At 42.6% G+C, this 27245-nt stretch overlaps 1 protein-coding gene and 1 long non-coding RNA gene across 21 annotated transcripts in view; one reads left to right on the top strand and one right to left on the bottom strand.

Moving 5' to 3' along the window:
- DOCK9 (dedicator of cytokinesis 9) overlaps positions 1 to 27245 on the top strand; it is a 322858-nt gene that overhangs the window by 256577 nt on the left and 39036 nt on the right. For 12 of the 20 annotated variants that reach the window (XM_081815144.1, XM_081815147.1, XM_081815151.1 and 9 more), the window contains 6 exons: positions 197 to 310; positions 1886 to 2032; positions 6438 to 6648; positions 11901 to 12091; positions 14983 to 15083; positions 15217 to 15355. In XM_081815144.1, coding sequence (XP_081671270.1) covers positions 197 to 310; positions 1886 to 2032; positions 6438 to 6648; positions 11901 to 12091; positions 14983 to 15083; positions 15217 to 15355 — 903 coding nt within the window. Of the gene's footprint in view, positions 1 to 196; positions 311 to 1885; positions 2033 to 6437; positions 6649 to 11900; positions 12092 to 14982; positions 15084 to 15216; positions 15356 to 16288; positions 16762 to 17330; positions 18615 to 27245 lie in introns of those variants that run through there. The other 8 variants (XM_081815149.1, XM_081815150.1, XM_081815157.1 and 5 more) reach the window with 2 other exon arrangements.
- LOC145720697 (uncharacterized) lies at positions 6608 to 15960 on the bottom strand. Its single transcript, XR_014143876.1, has 3 exons — positions 15825 to 15960; positions 7394 to 7640; positions 6608 to 6699 (listed from the first exon to the last, which is right to left on the bottom strand). It is a non-coding gene; the product is annotated as an uncharacterized LOC145720697 (long non-coding RNA).

Here is a 27245-nt window from a genome sequence, read left to right as displayed (position 1 = left end):
AGAAAATATTATAATTGAAAAATGGTTGTTACCAATTGTGCAGTCGAGACAGTCTTGATTTTGTGTGTGTGTCTGTGTGTTTTGTTTCTTTTACTCAAGTCCAAGAAATTTTTACCTCTGTGATCTCATTTAATTGTTTTAAAACTGATTCTCCTAGTTGCAAGTGGGAAGAAATGGGTTTTGTTCTGCCTTTCAGAGGCTGGCCCATCTGTATGACACACTGCACCGGGCCTACAGCAAAGTGACTGAGGTCATGCACTCAGGCCGCAGGCTCCTGGGGACATACTTCCGAGTGGCCTTCTTTGGACAGGTGAGCCTCCTCTCTGTTCTGTAGGCCCTCCTAAGTCCTTGTTTTTGTTTTTGTTATTTTTAATTCTATAAATTTGTATTTTGTAAATTTTGTATTTTCTATAAATGCTAATTTGATGAATTTGTCATATTTAGTATGATTCTTATCTTCCGCGGCAGTAAACTTTCTGCTTTTTTTTCTTTCTTCCTGTCTTTTCTTTATTACTGTCTTAAGGCAGCGGTAAGTTCTCCCTCCATAAGACATTTTTAGCACCACCTTTGGTACCTCAGTGTGGTTCGCAAGTTTCCTTTTCCAGTCTGTATGTATATCTGTCCAGTCATTACAAACTCAAAAAAAAAAAAAAAATTTAACATTTTATTCTATTTACAGAAATAAATCACCTATTTCCTTACACTTCTATACTGCATGTTTTAAAACCAAAATTAAGACTTTCTGGTTTCCTTTGTTCCCTGCGCATCTCTATCTTCTGTAGTATAATATCTCCACAAGTATATTTACCATTGTCATAGTTCAGAAACCCTGTAGAAAAGGGTTCATTTAAATTTAACTGCAAGTTTAACCTCCAAGTCTCTAACATGATTAAATGGTATTAAATTATAATCCATTTATTTAGGGTGTGTGGTTTCCTATGAGCATTATATAACCTTCAATTTATCCTGTTATTGTCTTTTATAACTTTATAGCAATACCAGTTTACAGACAGTGAAACAGATGTGGAGGTAATTATAGTAAATGCTTAAAAAGCAAGTTAATGTAGTGAAATTACTGCATCTAAACTCCTAGTTTGATGTGGGTGTTGTCTCATGTTAGCCTGCATTTTTTTTTTAATATACTGTGTTTTTTGCACCATTTTTATTTTAGATGAGAAACTTTTTTTTCATTTATTTCAAGTATTAACCCCAATCTGGACTTTAAAATTTTCAACCTTTTTCACTTCCCATGCAATTCTAAGCCTTGTTGTATTCAGACATGATTGGTGCTTAAACCACATGCTAACTGGTGATAGTGAAAATATTTTCTGATATTATGCTCCAGCCCTTTCATGTTTTTCTCATAAGTAGAGCAAAATAGAATTTATGCGAACTTCAGATAACTTTTGCCGAACCTGCTTCAGACTGGAATGTTTCTGTTTATGCCGTAAAGTCCTTATGTCAGTGGGGGAGGCCAGTGAGGAGGGTTCTATGCATTTCCGAGGCCTGCCCGGAGCAGGCTGCCGAATCATTTCTTAGTGAGCTCTGCTTCTTGGGAATGTGAAACAGGCTTGAATCCCATCATTAGATCCCGAGAGAACAGTCTTGAGTCTCCAGTCCTCCATTTCACTCAACACTTAATGACAGCATTCTTGAATGAGTTTGCAGTTTTGTGTTTTCCTTTATTTTTGCACCCCGACTTCACATTATTATCATTTTCCTTCCTCTTCAGAAAGCCTGTTTAAGTAGGATTTTATTTTAGAATCATCCTCCCTACCCCACCCCGCCTTTTTTTTTTTTAACCCTTATAACACAAGAATCCTTCCTGGGTGGTAAGCCTGGGGCTTATAGTTGGGAATAGCTCTAATTGTGCTTTATGTCACAGGGATTCTTTGAAGATGAAGATGGAAAAGAGTATATTTACAAAGAACCCAAACTCACACCTCTGTCAGAAATTTCCCAGAGACTTCTTAAACTTTACTCAGATAAATTTGGTTCTGAAAATGTCAAAATGATACAGGATTCTGGCAAGGTATGACTATGTTTGGAAATATAGCAATATAATACTGTATTGATTGATTATGTATGGCTGGTTATATATTCATAAATGTGTATACGGGGAAAAAAAAACAGGAAAATTAAGAATGGTTGGCCTTGAGTAGCAAGTGTAGTTTTTTTCTTCCTGACACCTTTCTGTGCTTTCTGATGTCCTTCATTAAGTAAAGATTTCATAATTTTATTTTATTTTATTTATTTATTTATTTATTTAAAAGATTTTATTTATTTATTTGACAGAGAGAGAGACACAGCGAGAGAGGGAACACAAGCAGGGGGTAGTGGGAGAGGGAGAAGCAGGCTTCCCGCTGAGCAGGGAGCCCGATGCGGGGCTCGATCCCAGGACCCTGGGATCATGACCTGAGCCGAAGGCAGACGCTTAACGACTGAGCCACCCAGGCGCCCCAAGATTTCATAATTTTAAAAAGCCTGGGTGGCTCAGATGGGGTTAAGCATCTGCCTTTGGCTCAGGTTATAATCCTAGGGTCCTGGGTTCAAGTTCCGCATCGGGCTCCTTGGTCGGCGGGGAGCCTACTTCTCCCTCTACCTGCCACTCCCCCTGCTTGTGATCGCTCTCTCTCTCTGACAAATAAATAAATAAAATCTTGAGAAAAAAAAAAGACATTATTTTACAAAGTAACATCTGAAAGGATATACCATTTTCAGTATGATGATGGACAGATGGACAGGCTGACAGACCAAGGAAGGAACTAACTAGCCAGCACATTTGTAGGAATGAGATCTACTTTCTGTTTGGAGAGACTGCCCTCTGCTGTATTGCTCTTATGAAGACCTTTTCTGAAACTACACATTTCTCCTGTATATTTATGTGTTCCACTGTCTTCAGGATATCTCCAGGAAGTTGGGCATCCCTTTGCTTCCTGAAATTCAGGACGAGATAGAGCTCCTGTCTTTTGCATTAAAAATGTCCTCCTGCTAACTAAAAAGCCAAACAAGTGCATAAACAAACAGAGAACAAACTGGATGGTTGCCAAAAGGGAAGGGGGTGGAGGGATGGACAAAATGGCTGAAGGTAAGTAGGAGATGTGGGCTTCCAGTTAGAGGCACAGCATAAGGCATATGGTACTATGATGGTGTCGTGTGGGGACAGATGGTAGCTGCATTTGTGGTGAGCACGGCCTACTGTATAGAGATGTTGAATCACTACATTGTACACCTGAAACTAATGTAATACTGTGTGTCAATTATACTTCAATGTAAAAATAATAAAAATTGGGGCTCCTGGGTAGCTCAGTCAGTTAGGCATCTGACTCTTGGTTTTGGTTCAGGTCATGATATCATGAGTCATGGGATCGAGCCCTGTGTGGGGCTTGGCTAGCGCTCAGTGGGGAGTCAGCTTGAAGATTTTTCTCCCCCTGCCCCTCCCCCTGGCTCACGCACACACACACACACACTCTCTTTAAAATAAATAAATCTTTAAAAATAAAAAACAAAAATAATGTAAATAAATAAATATTAAATATTAAGCAAACAAAAATATCCTCCTACTCAATTTCCAGCAGTGTTAAGCTCTGTGTCCTTCTAAGTTCACCCTTCTGGAGAATCCCTAGTTCATTTTCCATCCTGAGCCCTGCTTTGGAATCCCTAGTCTCTGAAATCTGTTTCCTTGAGGCCCTTTTTTTCTCCAGGGAAGAGTCTTCCAGTTTCCTGCCCAAGTGGTAGAGGGGGGACAAGGAAGCAGGTAATTCTGGAATCTGGATGCAGGACATGAGCAAGGGTTGAAGGTCCCATGTTTGGCCTCCAAGCTTTGACCTGCTCACCCTGTGTTCTGCTCTGTACCTTTGCCCTTGCTTTCTGCTAAGACTGGTAAACCCATTTAGACTTTTTCCAGACCAGTTTCTCCAAGGAGTAACCTCTTCTCTCTTGTGGGGCAGGGACTAGGGAAGGGAACCTGGAGTTTGGCCACTCCAAATAGACTTTGGCCACTCGCTCTGGTTTCCACCCTGTACCTCTCTCAGTCACCCTAATCCTATTGCTAGCCCTCTGTGGACTTCAGTCCATTCAGGCTGCTGTAACAAACACCAGAGACTGGACAGCTTATAAACAACAGAAATTTCTCATAGTTGCAGCAGTTGGGAAGTCCGGGATAAAGCGCCGGCAGATTCTGTGCCTGGTGAGTTCTTCCTGGTTCACAGACGACCGTCTCCTCACTGTGTCCTCACATGTGGATGGGGTGAGGGAGCTCTGTGGGGCCCCTATTATAAGGGCATGAATCCCATTCATGGGGGCTTCACCCTCATGACCTAATCACCTCCTCCCTGTCAATACCATCACATTGGAGGTTAAGATTTCACCCTGAGAATTTGGGGGGGACAGATGTTCAGTCCGTAGCAGCAGGCTTCTGAGAAGTGCTCTCACTGGTTACTCCTCTCTGTGGGAACTTAAGACTAGAACTTCTATTGTTACTGGGTGCTGTTTTCCTCAGAACTCTTCCTTGTCCTACCTGCATGGGAAAACAGTGTCTCTGCCAAGTTGGGTAGCACACCTCCATTCAAGCGCCTTCTAGAAATTCAGTAAACGCTCTCACCCACTGCTGTCTTCTCTCCTCTTTCCTTGGTCCTCACAGGTTAATTCTGTACTGCATTTTAACAGAGTTGCACAAAGGAAAAGGGATAAACACACACTGTTGGTCTGTTTTTAACCAGAAACCTCAACACAACCTTATGAAGACCTCCTTTTTTCTTAGACCAGACTACTCACATCTGATTGGCTGCTTTTCTCTGAAACCGAAACCTTTGTCCAGGTCAAGTTGTGGCTTTAACATTATAACCTCTTCTCGGGGCTCTCGTGCAATCTTCTGCCCCCAAACACCTATCCTCTGCTCCTCCTACTGATATGTACATACAACTTTGGAAATGAAGACTAGGGAAATACCCCTGAAGAAATAGGCAAGCACGTGCATTTCCACTGCTTTTAAATTGTTTCTGCTAAGGAGAGTTACATTTCATAGGTTTGAGGACAGTTATAGTGATTGGCCAGATGGCTGTTTCTAAAATAGAAGTAATAACTCATGACATTTTGTATTTTCTTAAATTCCAAAGTTTTAGGCACATTCCATCTATTTTTCATTTTTCTTCACATACATCCCTGTTGAGAGGACAGTGGTGCCTGACAACTTGAGACCAGCTAAATCTTCTTGGCCTCATTTGCTGGCCCCAGTTCCAGAATTTTCTCCAAATTCTCTGCAGTCATTTCTGTCAGACCTCCTTTTATTGCTCTACAAGCTTAAATACAATTCATTTGTGCAAAATTGACTTGTCTCCCTAATAAATTAGCTATTGTGCTTGTGTGGGAAATGCCTGTGTTTCATGTTCTGGTACATCACAGATGTTAGCAATGCAGTTCTAAAAGCATTTATGTGCTGAGTCAATCAGGAGCTAAATTTCCGGTTAGATGAGTCTTAGTCTGTATCTGTATTAAATTAATTCATCCACGTCTGTTTACATCTAATCTTTTTACAGATTAATTATAATTTGAGGTTCTAGGTGTTAAACATTATTACTAAAATAAACACTTTTCCCTCTAAGCCAAATATATAAAAATACAGTTCAGGAACCAGCAGAAAAATCCACACAGGGCGTTATTCAGCAAGAAAACTAGTGTGATGTCTTAAAAAAAAAATTCAATGTCATGAAAAAAAGGTGGAGAATTCTAGATTACATTTGATCATTGATTAGATTCTGGTTCAAACACAAATAGCCACATTTGAGAAACTTTAATGGACTGTGTACTGAGTGATAATTACGGAATTAAGTTAATTTTATTAAGTATAATATATTATCACGAAGGAGAATGTCCTCATGTTTAGGAGATGCTGGCTGAAGTGGCATGATGGATACCACTTTGAAATGGTTCAGCTTAAAAAAAATGTCTGTATATGTCTAAGTATCCATCCACATATGTGTATATGCACGTGTGTATTTGAAACAAAGCATTAGCAATTGTTCTAAGTTGTGAGTATGTGACTGTTGTACTATTTCAACTTTTCTAAATTTTTCCAAATCTTTTATTTCTTTTTTTAAAAGATTTTATTTATGTATTTATTTGAGAGAGAGAGAATGCGTCCACACGTGTGAGTACAGGGAGGGGCAGAGGGAGAGGGACAAGCAGACTCCCGGCTGAGTAGTGTGGAGTGGAGCTGACTGAGGGATGGGGTGGGGGGAGGGTGACGGGAGGGCTCGATCCCACAACCCTGAGATCATGACCTGAGCCAAAATCAAGAGTCGGACGCTTCACTGACTGAGCCACCCAGGCGCCCCTCCAAATCCTTTATTGATAAAAAGTGGAAAGACAAGCTTAGGGATGCTTGGAAAGAGTCCTTCCAATAGCACCAGTCTCCCATTTTGTTAATTCATTTAAAGGTCAACCCTAAGGATCTGGATTCCAAGTATGCATACATCCAGGTGACTCATGTGGTTCCATTCTTTGATGAGAAAGAATTGCAAGAAAGGAAGACGGAGTTTGAGAGGTCCCATAACATTCGCCGCTTCATGTTCGAGATGCCCTTCACTCAGACTGGGAAGAGGCAGGGCGGCGTTGAGGAGCAGTGCAAACGGCGCACCATACTGACAGGTACAGTTTCCCTGCTTCTTCCTTGAAGATCACGTCCAGACAGACGTTAGCCTGGACACCAAGATAAAGAGCTCTCCACAAGGGACCCAGGAACTTCTAGAATGGAAGGCCCTTCAAGCTTCGTTAACTTTCCTCACATGTCCATTTCAGTTTGACGTTTATGTAATGCTTACTTTGGAACACTCCTGGCAGTTTTGTACTTATCTGTTAGCACTTTCTTCTTCTACTAGACCATAAGTTCATATCCAAAATCAAGTCACTGACCCTTTTTAGAATCGGATGAAAATAGTGGGTCCTTATCTCCTCAGAGTGCATTTGCACACAATTTCAGGTGATTTACAGGCTCCTTCTGAAACCCATGTGGACCCCTCTGTAGGCCTCTCTAGGCCCAGGGCCCCAAGAGCCCCTGCACACAGTTCCATGTCTCCTTCACAGGAAGGGACCCCTTATGTATCTTTATCACATAGGTCCCAGCATGAACCTGCTCGGGGATTGTAGGCTGAGTGAATAAATGGGATATGAGGCTGGAGTCCTTCCACCTCATCTCTGAGAGTGGCTGGCCAACCTCAGTTTGAATACCTCCACTGCAAGGAAGCTCACTACATTCAGAGGCTATCCATTAGGCTGTGACTGAGTTTTAATAGATTCTTTGACACTGTAACCATCGATAACCCATTCTCAGAAATGTGTTTTGCATCATTTCCCAGTTCCTGACAGTGTAGAGTCATCTGGGAGTCATTTTTACCTTCTCTGGGGGAGCTGGATCATCCGCTCTTAGGTTAGAGTCAGTAGCATGACTGGGATAACCCAAAAGAGAACACTTTCTTGACTTTAAAAAAAAAAAAAATCAGTGAGGAGGCCTGCTCAGAAAGCCAGGTGTGTCTACGTCTACTGTTTCAAAGAGTGATCATTAAGCTGAACCAGGAAGGTGCCCATTGCTTGTCCTGAAGTCAATGTTGCTGGGTGTTCTGCCTGGTCACTAATATGGAACCCTGTAATGACGAGTGGAAGGAACACCGTTAAGATGCCGCATTTCACATGCGGCTCTGCTCTCACCACTGAATTGGACACTTTAAATGGGTGAATTTGTATCTCAGTAAAGCTATTACCCAAGACTATGACTCATTGTAAAATAGCTCGGAACAGCGTATCACAGAATTTTTTACCCTTCCTAGGAAGGAACTGAGATAAAAGTTAAAATAAAAAATAAAAAGCCTGCATTCTTAAAGGGTCCCTACTCCTGCTTTTAGAGTAAAGATAACATGTAAAACACAAAGAGTATTGTCCTCGACAGTGGTGTCCCCTCCCCAGATGTGAGTGAGTTGTTTTTCTAATGGACACGTAGCAAATTCTTCTTACTAGACAAGACAACTCCATTTTTAGGTGGAGTCACTTTGCTAGCTTAGGATATGTATCTCTCTAGCTGTTATGACTTTAAATCAGTGCTTATCACACTGATCCTGGACCTGCAGCATCAGCATCACCTGGGAACTTAGCAGAAACACAGATTCTTGGGCCCCACCCAGTCTCTTGAATCAGAAACTCTGGGTTTGGGGCTTGTGTTGAACAAGCCCCTGGGTGATTCTGGTGCCTCTTCTGTTTGAGCATTGCTGCTTCAAAATAAACCAAGTTCACTGATAAGTCAGGGTTAGGATTTTTTATTAGGATGAGTCCGCTCAGGTAGCATTACTGATCCATAAACAGTTATTACCATAGGGTGTTTTCTGGCCAGATTCTCTTCAGGGTTACAGTTTACCATTTGGTCACAGAAGTATTTTTGATTAGCTAAACAAGAACCAAGCTCCCTCCCTGCCAGAAAAGAATAGAGAGTATCACCACTGCGAATAGCCCCCCGGGTCATTGGCTCGGCTGTGAGGATGAGACCCTGTGGGCGGAATAGAGCCTGGACCTGGGTCCTGCAGAGCTGGGTCCGTACTCAACTGTGTGATCTTGGGCAAGTCACTTACCCTCTCCCTATGCCTTACTTTCCTCATCTATAAAATGAGGGTTACACTATCCATCTTGTGTTAAAGAATTTTGTAAATTATACCCAGGAGGGGAAAGAATGTACTTTATTTTGCTGGATTATGCTGGATCTTATCCACCATTGAGCCCCTTGCCTTTTAAGGCTGCTGATGAGCCAGAGGATATTACAGTACAACAAAACACCAAAAAAAAAAAAAAAAAAAATACAGTTTTTACCCTGAATGATCTCAAAATATCAAAAGCATAGTTTTTGGGTAGCATAAAGATTTAGAGAACGGTTGAAAAATGCTACTAAAAACACATAAGCTAGGGGCGCCTGGGTGGCTCAGTCAGGTGTTCAGCTCTTGATTTCGGCTCAGGTCATGATCGCAGGGTCATGAGATAGCGTTCACTGGGATCCACGCTTAGTGGGGAGTCTGCTTGGGATTCTCCCTATCTCTCTCCCTGCACTTGTGTGAGCTCTAAATATATAAATAAATTTAAAAAAGAAATAAATAAGTAAATAAATAAATAAAATCTTTAAAAGCACATAAGTTCTATATCAACCTTCAGTTAAAGATACACAGACCAGGATATTCTGAAGACTTTGAACTTGAGAGTTTTCCCTTAGTTATTAATCCTTTAGGTTCTTCATTGCTTTGCTTCAAACCAGACCTTTGACCGTCCAAGTTGTGGGGGAGCCCTGGCTCTCCCTGCCCTCGGAACCCGGCAAGGGCTCACTTCCCTGGATAGGTCAGTCAGTGCACTGCAGTTGTGGGATCATTTGGAAAACCTAGTGATCACCCTGCAGGCCTCTTGCTGACCCCCTCCTCTCCTCCTGTTGTAGAACTCCTGCTGTAGAGGTTCTTTCCAGTCACTATTCCAGAGTCTTCCAAATCCTGCCAAGACTCCCACTAGGGGCAGAAATATTCTCCTGCTCTTCGCGTTCTGTTCAGGCTCACCAGACTGTACAGGCAGCCACACCTCTCAGCCACCTCTCCCCATCCTCCTTCTGGAAGGGCTGCCCAGCACAAGGGCCGGTCATTTTTTTAGTAACATGATGACTCGCTCAGTCAGTCATCTAATTCTCTACCTTCCAGGCCACTTTGCTCTTTCATTTAGCCACTTGGGCAGTAACACATTCATGAATTCAACAAAATGTGTGGAGCATTGGCAGTGTTCCAACCTGGCATAGTAACAAAACAGAGGTCTCTGCAGTTGATCTTCCAGCAGAAGGAGACAGATGGTAAGCAGTACACATAATGGTGAACATACCTGTGTTGGAAGTGAATGTGTGTTCTAGACAAAAGCAAAGGGAGAGCAAACATGTGAGGTTGACTGGGGAGGGTTGCAATTTAAATGGGCCAGCCCGGGGAGGCCTCACTGAGGAGATGACACTCCAGTCCAGACTTGAAGGAGGTGAGGGGGTAGACCATGCAAACATCTGGAGGAAGAAGGGCTGTCAGGGCCAAGGTCAGTGGCGGGGCTGCTTGTACTCAGCACATTCAGGGGACGACCAGCAGGCTGGCGTGGCTGGAGCTGAGTGACTCTGAGGGAGAGGAGGAAAGATGGGGCCCGAAAGGAAGGCAGAGGGCATCCCAGCTCACATGGGCCTGGTGGCCTCAGGTACAGGCTCTGCATTTTCTGTATTATCGGACTCTCCTTTGCTCCTCCACGTCTCCAGTTACCATCACAAGACTCAGGACTTTCACGCTGAGTGAAATCCGTATAGTCCATGGACACCTCACAAACATCCTTGGAATTAGTTTTTCTCTCTTCAACAATGCTGCTGTTGCAACACAGCACTCAAAAATACTGTGATTACACTAACCACATGTTTTTTGATATGGCTATTAGCCTCATGAAACACTTCCACAGTACTTCGTACAAATCCACTGCAAGGACACTCATCTCTGAAGTGCTTTCTGTCCACATCCAGCCACGCCCAGTTCTTGTCTCACTATCAAAGAAGTGTTAGGTTCAAAGAGGACTTATCAATCCCAGTGCTGCTACTCAAAAGCTATATCTACAAGGACTGCAGAAGAAATAGGAGACATAGACCTTTGGCCTTAGATTGGTTTAAAAAAAACAAACAAACATTTAGGGACTAGAACAGGCCTATAAGGGTGTGACAGTTGAGGCTGCAGCAGGCTGAACACCTCCCGCTTTTCTAGACTCTGGATGGTCCATCTGAACTGTGCTAAATGGCACTGGCCCTGTTTTCTCATTTTATCCTAAGTAAACTCTCCCCAGCCACTTACTAAATAGTGATCCAAAAACAACACGCCCACCTTACCTTTGCTAGTTAAAAAATAAAATAAGCTATTAAGCATATATATTCATGTCTATCCATAAATATATATATTAAATAAAAATATTATAGATATTTATACATCATGTAAAGCAACAAGTTAAAAAATGTGAAACAGACCCAAATTAGAACCATCTGTTTTTCTTCATTTTTAAACTAACTCTTTGGTGTTGATAGGTTCAGGTATCTTGTTATGATAAATGAAAAAAATACTGATTGGCTTTTTGTAGGAAAAAAAAGCATAAGAAAAGTAAATATTTTTATTTCTGTTTTTTTTTTTTTTAAGATTTTATTTATTTATTTGACAGAGACACAGCGAGAGAGGGAGCACAAGCAGGGGGAGTGGGAGAAGGAGAAGCAGGCTTCCTTATTTCTGTTTTTTATTCATTTATGTTTCAAAATACCTTATTATTAGTGTGTGAATTTCTGGTTCATAAAATACTTTGCTGGGAAATACATTCTCACTTGTTATTTTTCATGGATTTCTCTGGTTTGTGCAGACCTCAAGCATGTGATTCAAAGTTCTATAGAGAAATGAATTTTCTCAAGGATATGTTTATGGAACAATTTTCTGGACTTAAAATCTGTGATATCTCAGAACTGGGTACTGTTCTTTATATCTTCCAAGCCATCTTTTACCTACTACTCTTTCAGATCTCACAACTTCCAAGGAAGGTAAAGCATTCATGGTTAAGAAAATTGAGCAGGGAATGATAAAGTGATTTCTTCAAACACACGCTTCTCACATTAAAGGTTAACAAGGACCCAGCTCTCTTGACTTCACATGATACAGCCTGTCATTAAACATACACAGTGATAAAGGAAGACAATAGTCTGGTTCCACAAAATACTGGCCTCTGCCTTTGGCAAGCTTTGGGTTCCTTATCTCTAAAATGAGAATATTAAGTACTTCTGCCTCAGTAACAGTAAAGATTGTGCAAGCTGCAGAATGATTCTGGGACTCCTTCCTCCACAGCAATACACTGCTTCCCTTATGTGAAGAAGCGGATCCCCGTCATGTACCAGCACCACACTGACCTCAACCCCATCGAAGTGGCCATTGACGAGATGAGCAAGAAGGTGGCCGAGCTCCGGCAGCTGTGCTCATCAGCTGAAGTGGACATGATCAAACTGCAGCTCAAACTGCAAGGCAGCGTGAGTGTTCAGGTGAGCGAGCACTGGACAGAGCAAACCAAGGGTAACAGGTGCAAAGGCTCATCTGGACCTTGGTAAATTTCAAGTCCAGCCAGGTCGAGTGTCGCTTACCTGGTGATCCCATTTACCTTCCAATATCTGTGTGGTTTCTCCTGATACCAGGGTGGTGGGGGGGGCAGTAGACTGAGGACCCCCACCCAACCCCCCTTGTAAGAGTATCCACTGAGCTTTCTGCTAGGGGCTGGAGCCAGTTCTCCATATTAACCTGTTCTTTCAATTTGGGGAATTCCAGGGGCCTAACCAGAAGCATTAAGACTCTTTTAAATATAAGGAAGCTGTAGGTTTCCTTGTAAGATGTATGTTTTCTGGTTTCTATGAAAATTATTTCTGAAAAAGTACCTTAAGTTTCACTCTCTTAATGGTGTGTTTTGATTAGCAGAAATTCTTCATTTTAATATAACTCAATTAATTCATTTTTCCTTACTTGGTAGCATTTTTGTGTCCTCAGTAAGAACTTGGTTCTAAAATCTGTCTCAGAAATGTTCTATGTTTCCTTCCTTTGTTTGGCATTCCTGTATAGATCTGCAATCCACCTAGATTTGATTTTTGTATGTGGTAACAGATAAGAGCCAAGATACATTTTTTTCCGAGTAGCTATCCAAGCAATGTGCACCATTTATGGAAAAGATCATTTTTGATCTAAGTACTGATTATATATATATGTTTAGTTGTGAAAATTCAATAAGCTATACACTCATATGTACCTTTTGGTTTGTATATCATACTTCAAAATAACTGGTATTTTACTTATGTGATTTCCTAGGAAATTAGTAAATGTTAAATCACCTCCTTCCAGTGATTAGTATGCTTCTTGCTTTATTGATTTTTAAGTATATACAAATAACTCTAGCATATATTTTACATACACACATACACATATCCTTATATCTAATTCTTTTCTCTTTCAAAAGGGTGCATTTATGAAAGTTGCATTTGGATTGTAATATCTAAGTTTTAGGGGTTTTTTGGTTCATTTTTTGAAATCAGTTCTTGTCACCTTTTTATCAAATCCACACTGGGTTGTTGCCTAATGTTTTTGAAATGTCCTTCACCACAAAAGTACTTACAGATGTTTCAACCTCTTACCTCATGCCCTGAAAGACTTAAGTACCAAAATAAGTTATCAAGTGAATATGATAAATATTCCGGCAACATGAGTACATAATGGGGTCAAAGGCCACAATTTTCTACAGCTAAAAAACAAAACCACTCAGTAACATAGCCTGGTAACATCCTCTATCAGAACGCGAGCAGAGGCGTGTGGGCGCCAGTAAAGGGTGTGGCTGGACAGGTTGAGCTTTCTAAAGGGCAAAATGTGCCCTTCCATTTGACAGTGGCCTTAGAGTTATAAATAGCCAATCATCAGGGCACCTGGGTGGCGCAGTCAATTGAGTGTCTGACTCTTGGTTTTGGCTCAGGTCTGATCTCAGGGTCTTGAGATCGAGCCCCGCGTCAGGCTTTGCGCTCTATGGGGAGTCTGCTTGAGTTTCTCTCTCCCTCTTCCTCTGCCCCTCCCCCTGCATTCTCTTTCTCTCTCTCTCTCAAATAAATAAGTAAATCTTTAAAACATAAGTAAATACCCAATCATCTTAAAAAGCAAAGATCATCATTCCATGATGAGATTTTTATACATGTGTGCCCACTAAGGTAACAACAAAGTTGCAGCCAGAGGAAATTAACTTTACCATTTTATTTCTGTAATTCTTTCACCAAGGGCCTCGCTGGGGTTGCTCTTATATAGGACAGAGCCGTCAGGGTGGCTGTGTGACTCTGTGCTCCAAGATCTGGCTGTGTTAGACCTTACGAAGTCTTATCAACTTTCCTCTTTGTATATCCTTAAAATTGAGTGGATTGTGTCATTTTGGATAATTAGTCATTTGGGTCATGTCCAGGTCATTAACATAGTTCCCCACACAACACCAGTGTGATGACACCTGCAGTCACCACCGAAGGTTAGCTAGCTGTTCGTCTCAGAGGGCCCACTTCCCACCACTGTGGCCCTCTGTCTCCCCGCCTCTGGTTCTCCTGCCATTACCGCACAAGTCCTGCCCACCGTGGATCAGAACCACAGCCCAGTTCCGTCATCAGCACTGACAGAGCACACAGCCCTCCCTACTTACTTGCCTTCTGAGCCCACCAGACCTCGCAGGAAAAGTGATGCAGTAATCACGTGGTCTAGTTGTTTCTCACTGGGACTTTCTCCTTCCCACCCAGTGGGTCTAACCTTCCTGCTCTCCACATTCCCCTGTATCCTGACCTACCCAGCTTCAGAGAACTCTTCTTGGCGAATCGAGAGGTGCAGGGCTCTGGTTCACTCCCCCTGTTGCTAAATGCCCCTAATCTTTGGCGTTCCAGCATACTTCACGTGGTTACTTCATTTGAAGGTAGCAAGTCAGTTTGCTCGTGGCTGTCTACGGAGTTCAAGGAGGCGAACGATTGGTTTTTAAAAACTGGCCAATATACTATATTCTTCAGTTTTTCACTGAACCTCACTAGTGTAGAGTAGCACAAATACCAGTTGGGAGACTTGGGCTCTGATCTTAGGTGTTTTACTTATTGGAGGTTCAGCCTTGAACACATGGTTCCGTTTTCCAAACTTGGCTTCTTCCTTCATAAAATGAGCCATCACTCAAGTGCCCTGATGATGTCTAAGTGGATAAAAATCAAATGACATATAATAACATAAGCTTTGTTCGTGGTTTCCTGTTTTGGGCTGTCAGTTCCTTGAGGACGGGTTCATGACTAACTCAGATGGCATTTTTAGAACCTGCCAACTGAAACCAAATCAGTGATAACGGTCATTTTTATTATAACGTAATTTAAAATCTTTGTTCTTTATCTAGGTCAACGCAGGCCCACTAGCATATGCCCGAGCTTTCTTAGATGACACAAACACAAAAAGATACCCTGACAACAAAGTGAAGTTGCTTAAAGAAGTTTTCAGGTAAAGCACACTGGAAATGTCGTTCTCTCTTCAAATATCAGTCATTTCTGTGCTCATTCAAGAAAGAGATACTACCAGTTGGACTCACTCTGTCCTCAACATGCCTTTATTTCCCTCTCTCACACCATTTTAGGCAATTTGTGGAGGCTTGTGGTCAAGCCTTAGCAGTAAATGAGCGGCTGATCAAAGAGGACCAGTTAGAGTACCAGGAAGAAATGAAGGCCAACTACAGGGAGATGGCGAAAGAACTGTCTGAAATCATGCATGAGCAGGTAGGTGCCGTGCTGGGGTTCTCATTTTGAGCAAGCACACATTAGTTGGGGTCTCAAATATACCCTGCAGTGGCCTAAACCTTCTAGAATTTTGGTATCTGAAGAAGAATGTAGCATGCTACATGCTGCTCCTTTCTGAACACAGTTTACTTGGGGAATGGCTAACAACTCGCCCACCTGATATCAGCCAGTACGACCAGAGGAGAGCAGCGCCCACCTCCCTTTTGTCACTCTCAGAGGTGGCCGTGGTCCAAAGCTCTGTCCCTCCCCACCCTAATCTAGTTCAAAACAAAACGAAACTCACGTAAGAAAGAAATACCCATGTTGTTTCTGGAAATTTTTTTCATTCACCCAATCCTTTGAAAGACCAGGATTTCCCAGCCTAGTTTAAGGAATTTTCTGTGGCATTAAATGTCTTTTGCCACTTAAAAAAATAGAGTTGTTCAGTTTTTGGCTATTTACCACTGACCTGGGTGCCCCGGTGGATTCTTCATGGCGACTCCCGTCGTGATGGGCATCTTTCCCGGTTACACTGCCCTATCACCTTCCTGTAGGAGTTCCTTTCAGTAGGATTATGAATGTGGGCTCAGCAGTCAGAGGGGACAGTTGGCTGGGCAGCCAAGTGAATGTCAGAGAGCGGCTGATAAGAGTATTGCTTTCTTAGGGGTCCGTTCTCCATCAACCACAGTGACTTCTTCCGAGTCATGGTGCCAGTCTTCATAATTAATGTTAGCACCTCCATCGTATGTAACAACTTTTGTCTGTTCCCTACATAATGGTCTTTCAGTCTTGCAAATGGAAGCCAGGCCCACTTGTGTCAGTTAACGTGTCATGTGATGGTCTAATTTGGAAATTTCTGTCACAGGAAAGTAACTTAAATGTCTAAGTGCTCACGTGTTTGCTTTTTTCCCTCCTCCATGCTGACACAATCAGATGGGATGGTAATGTCATTTTTCAGTTTTATTTTTCTGAACCTCAATAGACTGCCTCACATAAAGTTAGGATTGTGTTTGAACAACTGCAGACGTTGGCATAAGGACAGTGTGTGTGCAAAGGGAGGCACCCTCTTCTGGACCTTTAGGAAAGTAGAAAAAAATGGAAATGATGAAAGAAATAAATGTGTGAATAATTAAGCAGAAAGGGATGGTCTCATGGAAACAAGTTTCTGGAGAAAGCTCGAGGTCTTTTCCACACAGCTTGCAGATTCCTGTATAACAGTTTGAGCAGTGGGTATCAGCATTTGGCACGAGAAGAGATGAAAGTAGGAAAAACGTATGGACTGATAATGTTGAAGTAAACTCCCATGTTACTTGGACATTTAACACAGGGCTGTGCTCTTTGAAACTGCACCTTGAACTTTCCATTATCTCAACAACTGGGAAGATTAAACTCTTTTTAACCCTCAAGCAAAAAAGGGTTGTGACCTGGAGTAGACTCGCTTTGGGCTTTTTCAGGGGAGCCTCCGAATGTGTATGTTCTTCTCAGTTGCCACCTGGCAGTAGATCAAGTCTTGCCCTTAGAATTCTCCCCTGCATTACTGAGTGTGAGGGGTCAGAGAGGCAGCTGCTATATCTCCTTCCCAGGATGGAAATCCATAAGGCCCTGAGAAAAGGAGCCAATAGAGAAACAGATGCTCAGGATTCATTTTTTAAAAGACTTTTCCAAGGGGCGGGACTAGGTCGTGTCCCTGCCAAGTATGTGTAAGATAGACTTCACCGCCTTATAATCTGGTGAGTCTAGAAGGCTTTGTAAAGGAAACAAAACCTGTTGTGCTTGACTTTCTCCTTGCAATCCTGATCTGAAAAAGGCCACTTGCTAGTTGAGCTGACACAGTCCCTCTGCAAACCGCCAAAGCCAAGCTCCCTGAGCATACCATCATTCAGGGGAACAGTGACCATTGGGGAATAGACGTTGTCATTGAGAAACATCATCAGGGGCATGACACTTGGGTAATGTTGTGTTTCTGTGCCTCAAGATTTGCCCGCTGGAGGAGAAGACGAGCGTTTTACCGAATTCCATTCACATCTTCAATGCCATCAGTGGGACTCCAACAAGCACCATGGTTCACGGGATGACCAGCTCGTCCTCAGTTGTGTGATTTTGCCTCATGGGCCGCCTGTGGGGACTTGTCATTTGCAAACTCAGGATGATTTCCAAAGCTAATCACTGGGCTCGTTGAAGACATGGGGAAGACCGAGCACAAGGAGAAGTGAAGGAGAATGGGAGAAAAAGGAAATAAAGAACTGTGCTATTTCGTAGCAGATTTTCTAGAGGAGTCATAAGAGGGTACACATATTTTTTTAAATCTTGCTGGCAATATTCAAAGTTTTCATTCTGTCTTAACAGAGGTGTGTAGTGGACTCTCTTAAGCCGGAGTGAAATTTTATTCTTCCTTACAGAGTAGCAGTAAAGTAAATGGCCTAGAGAAAACAAGTGTTCTGGAATGTACATAGCAGGGACAGTAGCACTGAAATTGAGGCTGGAGTAATCTCCGCCTCTAGGCTAAGCTGGAAAATCTTGAAAATATTTTTTTCCTGTGGCACATTCAGGTTGAATACAAGAACTATTTTTGTGACTAGTTTTTGATGACCTAAGGGAACTGACCATTGTAACTTTTGTACCAGTGAGCCAGGAGGTTTAGTGCTTTTATACTCATGTACTTGCATTTAAAAAAATATGAAAGCTTAAGAAACTATGTGAGCTTAAAACTAGTCAGGCAGTTTAGAACCAAAGGCCTCTATTAACAAACAAAACTATGCTAAAAATTTAAAAGTAGTACAGTATATTGTTATGTACATAGAGTTTGTTAATACAGTCTCCGCATTCTGTACATACGTGTATTACATTTCTACATTTTTTAATACTCCTCACATCAGCTTCTGCATTAAGTTCAGTTGTGACAAACTTGTGCCGCTCTTAGTAATACAATACACTTGACCTTCCTGTCTTATCCTTGTACATAAAAAAGTGCAATATGGAGATGTACACAGTCTTTGCTATGTTAGGTTTGTAAACTGTTTTAAAAATTTCATCCTTTTGCCAAAGTGGTGGAGTGTGTAATTGGTAAATCATAAATCCTGTGGTGAATAGTGGTGTAATTTAAAGCTTTCACCATGTTATATTTTCTTTTGAGACATTAATTTAGTAATTTTATATTTGGAAAAAATAAAGGTTTTTAATTTTATTTAACTAGAATCTCTGCCCTGCTGTAATTAAACATTCTGTACCCCATCTGTATTAAAAATAACATTGCTCATTTTCTGGTAGTGAATATTGGGTATTCATTATTTAATAGCCCTAGGAGGGACAGGATATTGGATTCCTTGGGGGTTGAAATAACATGGTATATGAAATTTGCTTTAAAATACTGGAGGAAGGAGAAAGAAAGAGGGTAGGTAGACGAAACAAGATTGACAAGTGTTGGTAATTGCTGAAGTTGAGGTTGGGTACATGGGGAATCATTATAGCATTTTGTCTGCCCCTGTGTATGTTTCCATGATACAGATTTCAAGAGGCAGGTCTGTGCATCAGATCTGCCAGAGGATTTGCCTAAATGCACTATTGCACCATGGTCTGGCTCTGAATTCTACTAGTTGTTGCTAAATATGCATAGACACCCTGTTTTGCCTCTGGCTTTTCCTCTTCAACTCTATCAAGAGTTCCATCTTTATCAGCTTCCTTGCTTGCTTTTGAGATGAATACTGGAGACAAGGTGGTCATTGATCCCAGCAATGCATTGGCACCCATGTGTGCACACACTCTCCACGACCTGCGTCGTCACAAAGAGCTCTCGTGGCAGGTGCTGGTCCTGCCTCTGGGGTGCCCTGCGACTGGCAGGTGAGTTCATTGTCACCCAGCCCCATATAGTTGCAGTAATGAAAGGAAGAGGAGTCTTTCCACAAAAAAATAAAATAGCTGCTCTTCCTACTTGAAGAGTTTTAAAGGCTGCTTTTTACATAACCAGTTGAGGAAAGAAAATGTGATGCACATCTTGAACACCCAGATGCCAAGGATCTTTTGGCGTCTTTGAAATGTTCTCAGTCAGTGGTAAGGCTGTATTTTACGGGTGGAAACAAGGTCATGAAGAAGAGAGGGTGAAGCGTGATGGCAACGCAGCAGAGTCTACAGCCCATCAATTAGTGGATCCAGATTTAGGGCTTAAGAAAATTCTCTACGTAAGTTTGCCTCGAGTCTCTGACCTCCCCAGTGCAGTGTAATAAACCTTGACTCTCACATCAGCAGGAATGGATATAACAGTTTGTCTCCTTGTCATTGAGCTGGATTTCCTGGTCATAAATGCCTTATTTAGAAACCATAAAATTCAAGTCACCGTGTAGTAAGATAAACATAAGTCTGGAAAGTGCTAACTTGCTATCTCTTCATTAAACTTGGAGAGTTATTTGTACAGATGCCATGTCAGATATGACTCAGCTTGGAAGGTGACCAGCCCTCATTTATTACCACAGTGGAGAGAGGAGCCATCTCCTCACTGCGGACATCTACTGTTGACCCTGCAGCCAAGCACATTCGTACCCAATTAAAAATCTCATTTAGTTTATGTATAAAAGTTTTATTTTGGTATAAAGTTACACAGTAAAGTAGCATTTTATTGAGGTGAAATATACGTACAAAATTTACCATTTTAATAATTTTTTAAGTCTGCGGTTGAGTGGCATTACGTGCAGTGTTGTGCAGCCATCTTCACCATCCATCCGCAGAACTTGACTTCATCATCCCAGACAGAAACTCTGTACCTGGTAAACAGGAACTCCTTACTCTCCCTCAGGAAAATTTTTTGGAGTAACTTTGGAATTAAAACTGTAGTTGGGGACGCCTGGGTGGCTCAGTCGGTTAAGCGTCTGACTTTGGCTCAGGTCATGATCCCAGGGTCCTGGGGTCAAGGCCTGCCGTCCTCAGGCTCCCTGCTCAGTGGGAAGCCTGCTTCTCCCTCTCCCTCTGTTCCATCCCCGGCTTGTGCACACTTTTCTCTCTCTCTCTCCCCACCACCAAATGAATAAATAAAATCTTAAAAAAAAAAACCCAAAAAACACCTCTAGTTAGTATCTCATCAGGAATATTTGCTACCTGGGAACTAACTAGCTCTAGGTACTGTACATACATAGAGCCAGCCCCTTGCATGGAGAAGGCTGCTGAGAATAGGGATGTAACTTGAAAGGCCCCTCCATAGGGACTTGTTTAATCATGTGATGGAGTTACGCAGTATAGAAACTCCATTGATAAAAGCATTTAATTTCCATCAGTGGGACCATTTGCATAAAGTACAGTACATCCACACAATAGAGTACTATGTAGCTATAAAAAAGAACTAAGACTATCTCTGTATGCTGCTATGGAATGATTTTCAAAATAAGTAAAAACAAGACAGGGAAAAGTGAATTGTATGTTACCCATTATTTAAGAAGGGAATGATATATACATAAGTAAATTTTGTTTCTGTTTTTTTAGATGGAAAGGAAAACCGAAAACTTGCAATTATTACCTGTAAGGTAAGAGACAGAATGATATATAGGGGATAGGGTTAGAAGATTGACCTGTCCAAGTATAATTTGCTTTATAGATTTGGCTTTGAAGCCATGTGAGTATTTACATAATTATCAAAATAATTTTTTAATTCTTAAAAATTAAAAGCAAAATGGAATGAACATAACTATATCAAATTGGTGGCATAAACACAAAGGAATTAATTATTTCAAATGACTTTAAGATATAGGAATTTCACTATGCATTCCTAGTAGGATATACCCAAAGGACAAAAATAGTGGCAACTACATCAAAAACTAATGATATATATGTTGGCTAATTGAACATAATAAAGAAGAATAATAAAAAATCAGTCAAAAAAATAGAAGCAATAAGTAAATGAATGACTAGCTAATAAAAATCATTTTCAGTAATTGTTCTGTTTGTGGAAGTAGTGTATTGTTTTTGTGAGATTGTATTGTTATTCTGAGACTCTTGTATGTTTATTACTGGAGAAGGTAAGTGAGCAATTATGCTGATATCATTGGGAACCAAGTTTTTGGCATAAGAGGAAAAAAGTTGCATCTTTAAGACCAAAGAGGTTAAATTAAAACTCTTTCATTCTGCATTTGATGTGAAAATACAACTTGAATTCATGATATATTTATCTGAAATGCACACTTATTATACACTTATTTCCTAGCTTGGTTTACAGAAAAGACCTAAAAACAATGACCAAGCCAGTAACAGGTGAGCACCCCTAAGTGCCCAAATTGTGGTCTCTAAATTCCTACCAGAAGGATCCAGAGCTCTCCGAAGAATGGCTGGCTCTAGATTTAGGGCAAAAATAGTCCCAGATAAGTCTGGAGCATCTTTTCATACCGGACATCCAAGGGACTGAAAAAAATACCTGGGTCTCTGTCAAAAGAATGTAAAGAAGCTCCTTCAAGCTAGTAGCTAGACATGGGGTGGACATCAACAAGAATAGTAATAGCAATGGATTGGAAATACATAAATTCATGAGCTCATGATGATACTAGAAAAATTTTAAAAAGGAAAACTAGTAACTAATGAAGGAGTAGTATCACCAAAGAAAGACAAAAAGGTATCATATGCCTGGTGATAGAAGTACACACCCCACCTATGATGGGGTCTTGCCAAAAACTAACCTGAATCTGATGAAGTCTGTAAGTCTAACCACCAACTCCCCCGGATACACCGGGCACAGAAGAACATGTTAAAAAAAAGGAGATGGAGAGAAGACCTGTGTATTTAAAGAGATTCAGGGTTCCCTCGATATGGTGTATCTACTATATAAAGTACATAGACTTTTCCTATTCCTTCCTCTAAATACAACTAAAAATCTTAGGTGTTAAATACATTTTAAAAAAGACCATAAGACTCTGAAAGGTACAGTGAAGAAAGCAGCAGACCAACTAGGGACCTTGGGACCCAAAGAAGGATAGAGTGTTAAGTTCCCCAGTTTTGTTTTGCCTCCTACATCTCATACTTGGAGCCAAAGAAAACAGCAACATGGAAACACCTACAGGCAGAGACAAAAGAAAAAAAAGAAGACCAACACCGCTTCGCACCCATTATGATGGCTATTATTAAAAAAAAGAAAAATTGGTGAAGATGTGAAGGAATTGGAACCGTTTGCATTGCTGGTGGGAATGTGAAATTGTGCAGCTGTTGCAGAAAACAGTATGGTGGTTCCTCAAAAATTAAACCTAGAATTACCATATAATCCCACAATTCCACTTTTTGAGATATGCCCAAAAGAATTGAAAGTAGGGACTTGAACAGATGTTTGTACATCCGTGGCCAGAGCAGCATTGTTCACAACAGGTGGAAGCAACTCAAGTATCCATTGATGGATGAATGAGTAAACAAAATGTGATATACATATACAACAGAATATTATTCAGCCTTAAAAAGGAAGGAAATTCTGACACATGCTACAGCATGGACGAACCTTGAGGACATTATGGTCGATGAAATAAGCCGACACAAAAGGACAAATACTGTATGATCCCACTTATATGAGCTATCTAGAGCAGTCAAATTCATAGAGCCGGAAAGTAGACGGGGTTGCCAGGGGCTAGGGAGGGAGGAGAAAGGGGAGTAGTGTTTAACTGGTACTGAGTTTCAGCTGGGTAAGGTGAAGATGGGGAGATGGATGGTGGTGATGGCTACACAACAATGTGAATGTACTTAGTACCACAGAACTGTAGGATTTAAAATGGTAACTTCCATATTATGCATAATTAACCACAATTTAAGAAGAAAAAAAGAACAATAGAAGCCTGCCCTGTCTAGCCAAAGGAAGAAGGAAAGGGCAGCCTACCAAGACAAATTTTTTTTTTTTTAAGATTTTATTTATTTACAGAGAGCATGTGTGTGCATGAGTGGGGGTAGGGGCAGAGGGAGAGAATCTCAAGCCAACTCTGCACTAAGCGTGGAGCTTGACGTGGGGCTCCATCTCAAGACCCTGAGATCATGACCTGAGCCGAAATCAAGAGTCAGATGCTTAACCGACTGAGCCACCCAGGCACCCCTACCAAGACATTTTTTAAGCAACGGTGGCTCTACACCAGCCAACACCATAGAAGACTGCAGCCCCACCCACACTCGACCAGCAATGGCTGAACGGGGAGTGAGGCTCAACAGCCCTGCTGGGGTGGTGGCAGCGAGCCAGAACGTTCTTCCGGGCTGGCCTAGCGACAGTCCCATCCCTGGAGTGCCTGGGGTCACCAATATGGGGAGCCTAGACTTGATGGCAAAACCATGATCCATAAAAGGACAAACTGAAAAATTGAAGCTCATCAAAAGTAAAAACTTTCACTCTGAGAGAATTCTGTTAAGAGGATGAAAATACAGACTGGGAGAAAATACTTGCAAACCAATGTACCTGACAAAAGACTACATCCAGAACATATAAAGAACACTCAAAACTCAAAAGTAAAAAAAAAAAAAAAAAAAAAAAATCCAATGAGAACATGGGCAAGAGACTTTGAACATTTCCCTGGAAAGGATATGCAGGGGGCAAATAAGCCCATGAAAAAATGGCCAACAGAATTAGCTGTTAGGGTAACTCAAATCAGAGCCACAATGAGAAATTACTGTGCACCTGTCAGAATGACTAAACTCAAGCATAGTGACAACACCAGGTGCTGGTGAGCATGTGGAAAAACTGGATCACTCGTAAATTGCTGGTGGGAAAGTAAAGCGGTGCAGCCACCCTGCAAAAACAGCTTGGCAGTTTCTTAAAAAGCCAAGTAGGTAGGTAACTACCGTTTGACCCACAAAGTGCACTCTTGGGCATTTGTCCCCGAGAAATGAAACCTCAAGATCCTTACACAAAAACCTGTGCACAAATGTTTATAGCAGCTTCATAGAATAGCCAAAACCTGGAAACAACCTGGATGCTCTTCAGGAGGCAGACGGTAACTGGGTGGTGGTGCATCCGGGCAGGGAGTGCTACCCAGCAGGAACATGGAATGAGATCCTGACACACACGACTGACGACCTGTGAATCTCGGGAATTACGCTGAGTGAAAAGAGCCAGTTCTAAAGGTTGCATGTGATAGGATTCCATTTATGTAATATTCTGGAAATGACAAAATTACAGAAACAGAGAACAAGCAGGTTAGTAGTTGCCAGGGATTAAAGGGCAGTGTAGGGAGTACCCGAAGTGGCTTGCTGCCTGCCCTGTCCTGTCTCCAGCCAGCCAAGCACTCCCTCTGCCGGGATGGCCCCTGTTGCCTGTAGAGGGATCATCTGAGCCAAGACCACAGCTGGCTATCAGCAGAGTGTGTGTGGCACTCAAGCTCCGTGACCAGGCTCTGCTTAGAGTCGTGGACACAAATGCCCATCACATGTTGCAGTGAAGCTTAATCTCCCACTAAGCAAGCTGGTCTCACAGTGGTAGGAAAATAATGAAGTTAGCTTCTCCTGACTCAGTCTTTGGTGGTCTTCCTATATGCACGGGGACTGCATGCATGTCCCCGTTCGTGTGTCTGACTTAACCCCATGGAACAAGTCTGGAGGCACAGAGTTTGGAGAACACGTTTGTCATTCCCTTGGCACTGGTGTAGTTTGCAACTGTGTTGGTACAACCTGACCTAGCAAGTTTCTGGGTATTGCCGACCTTGAGACAGAGCCTGAGAACCTGCCCTGTGGTCAGCCACACAATCCCCCCCAGCCAGAGTGCCCGTCACTTCCCACTCCCAACTGATGGGATCAAAGGCTAGAGTGTTGGTACGTTAATACTGTGCTTTGCTCAGTGTTCATGGGAAACCACAGCCTCTCTGTTACTTGGTGTGGGAGGCTGAAATGACAGCCCCCGAGGGGACACTGTCCTGGATTGTCCGGTGGGCCAGTGTAGTCAGTTCACCCAATAAAAGCAGCCTTCTCTCCAGGTCTTTCTCTACACGTGCCCATGTAGATCGCCATATGTAATTCTGTGTTAATGAGACCTGCTCATTCATGTTAATTGCTCACCTGTTTTCATCTCCCATGTCTTGAAAAGCCTCCAAAGCAATCAATCTAAATCTAAATCTTTAGAAAAAAACATAAAAAACCTGTACCACCTAAATAATGTTCCAGTGAGCAGGTCCAACGACAATTTGTTTGATCGGTCCACTCCTGTGAAACTTCTGGGTTTATAAGCAATATTGAAAAAACAAATCCTTCATTTACTCAGCAAGTATGTGTGGAGCACCTACTTCGCCAGGTGCTGTTTTAAGCTCTAAGGATTCAGCCATGATCGAAACAAAAGTTCCACCTCACAGAGCTTGTGTTCTAGAGAAGGGAGACAAATGACAACCAGACAAACACTCACTGGGCTTGTTGGGGCCGTAGGTGTGAAATAAAGCAGGGGACGGGGAGAAGGGGGGTGCGGGGGCTGGGGGTGACTGTGCAGCCTATGGCGGCCAGCAGAGGCCTCTCTGACGAAGGGATAGTTGAGAGATCTGAGGGAGAGGCAAGCCTTGAGGGGACGTAGGGGCACCAGGCGTTTGGGACAGGAGGAACAGGAGTGTGTGCGCCTATTCATGGAGCAGCACAGAGGCCCTGGGGCTGTGGTGGGGTGAGCCAAGGGGAAGGAGATGAGGCAGGAGGCAAGAGCTGGGTCCTGCAGGGCCCTGTTGGCCTCGGGAAGACTGCGTTTTATGCTAAAATGGGAAGGAGTTGGGAGGCTTTGGACAGAGACTCGATATGACCAGACTTAGGTTTTCTGCAGCTCAGCACTGTGGAGAAGAGGCGGTTGAGAACAGGCAGACCCTTAGAAGGCCAGGGCTTCGACCTAGGGAGGCCTCACGGGGGCATGGCTGGGTGGGAGCAGGGCAGGAGATGAGAAGCAAGTGGATTCTGAGGGTACAGGGGAGAGGGTGCTGACGGCGCTTGTTGACAGAATTAGGGTCAAGAAAGAAGGAGAGGTGCCAAGGGGGACTCCAGAATGTTAGGCCTCAACTGTTGGGTGACTGGAGGGGCCGAGTCGGTAGACTGTGCAGACGCAGCAGGAGGGGTTCTGCTATGGGCATGTTACGTGTGAGAGGTCTTTCTAAGTGATGTTCCCAGGGGCGCAGTGGGCCACAGCATTAGAATTTAAGGGGAGAGTCCTGGCGGAGGAGATTCACTGTCTACACAATAGTTGACACCATCAAATTGGGTGGGTATAGACAAAGAAGCCCAAGGACTGAGCCTTTGGGCCCTCCATTGTTAAGAGGTAACAGGAATGAGGATAAGCTGACAACACAGACCGTGAAGGAACCGCCACGGTCCTAGGAGGACCAAGAGAGTGGAATCCCAACAGCCAAGTGAACAAAGTGTTCCAGGAAGGAGGGTGCGATTGGCAGGGTCCAGTGAGAATCAAGTGAGGCCCAAGAATTGGCCATGGGATTTGGCAAAGTGGAGGTGATTGCACCTTGGTGGAGGGGTATGGACGAACTGATTGGAGTAGAGTCAAGAAAGGGTGGAGGAGAGAAATGGGAGAGAGTATGTATGAGCACTTACTGCATGTTTTGCATGAAGGGAGGTGGAGAAATTGGATGATAGCTAGAAACACCCGATGTGGGGCCCAGGGAGGGCTTGGCGGGGGGGGGGCTTTAATGGCACAAGAACAATACGTTTATATGCTGTGAAAATAGTCCAGTATAGAGGAAAGTCGATAAAGATGGACATCTCGGAGAGACAAGAGGGAGGAAGTCCAGGCGTGGGGAGCAGGGCTGATGGCAGACACAGGATGGGACGGGAGGCCCAGGCTGGTAGGGGTGGAGGTGAGCCTCTGTGTCCTTTTGTGGTTTCTCCTGTTTCCTCAGGGCCGTCACCTGAGAGAGAGGAGGGAAAGGTGTTAAGGTTTTAGAGAAGACATGTACATGATTTCATTTTTGCACAGGTGTCTCTATCT

The sequence above is a fragment of the Leptonychotes weddellii genome, chromosome 3 (genome assembly GCF_054177405.1).
Source record: "Leptonychotes weddellii isolate Sample4059 chromosome 3, ASM5417740v2, whole genome shotgun sequence".
Lineage (NCBI taxonomy): Eukaryota > Metazoa > Chordata > Mammalia > Carnivora > Phocidae > Leptonychotes > Leptonychotes weddellii.
The sequence above is the reverse complement of the archived record's forward strand: the minus strand, read 5'-3'. Positions and strand labels throughout refer to the sequence as shown.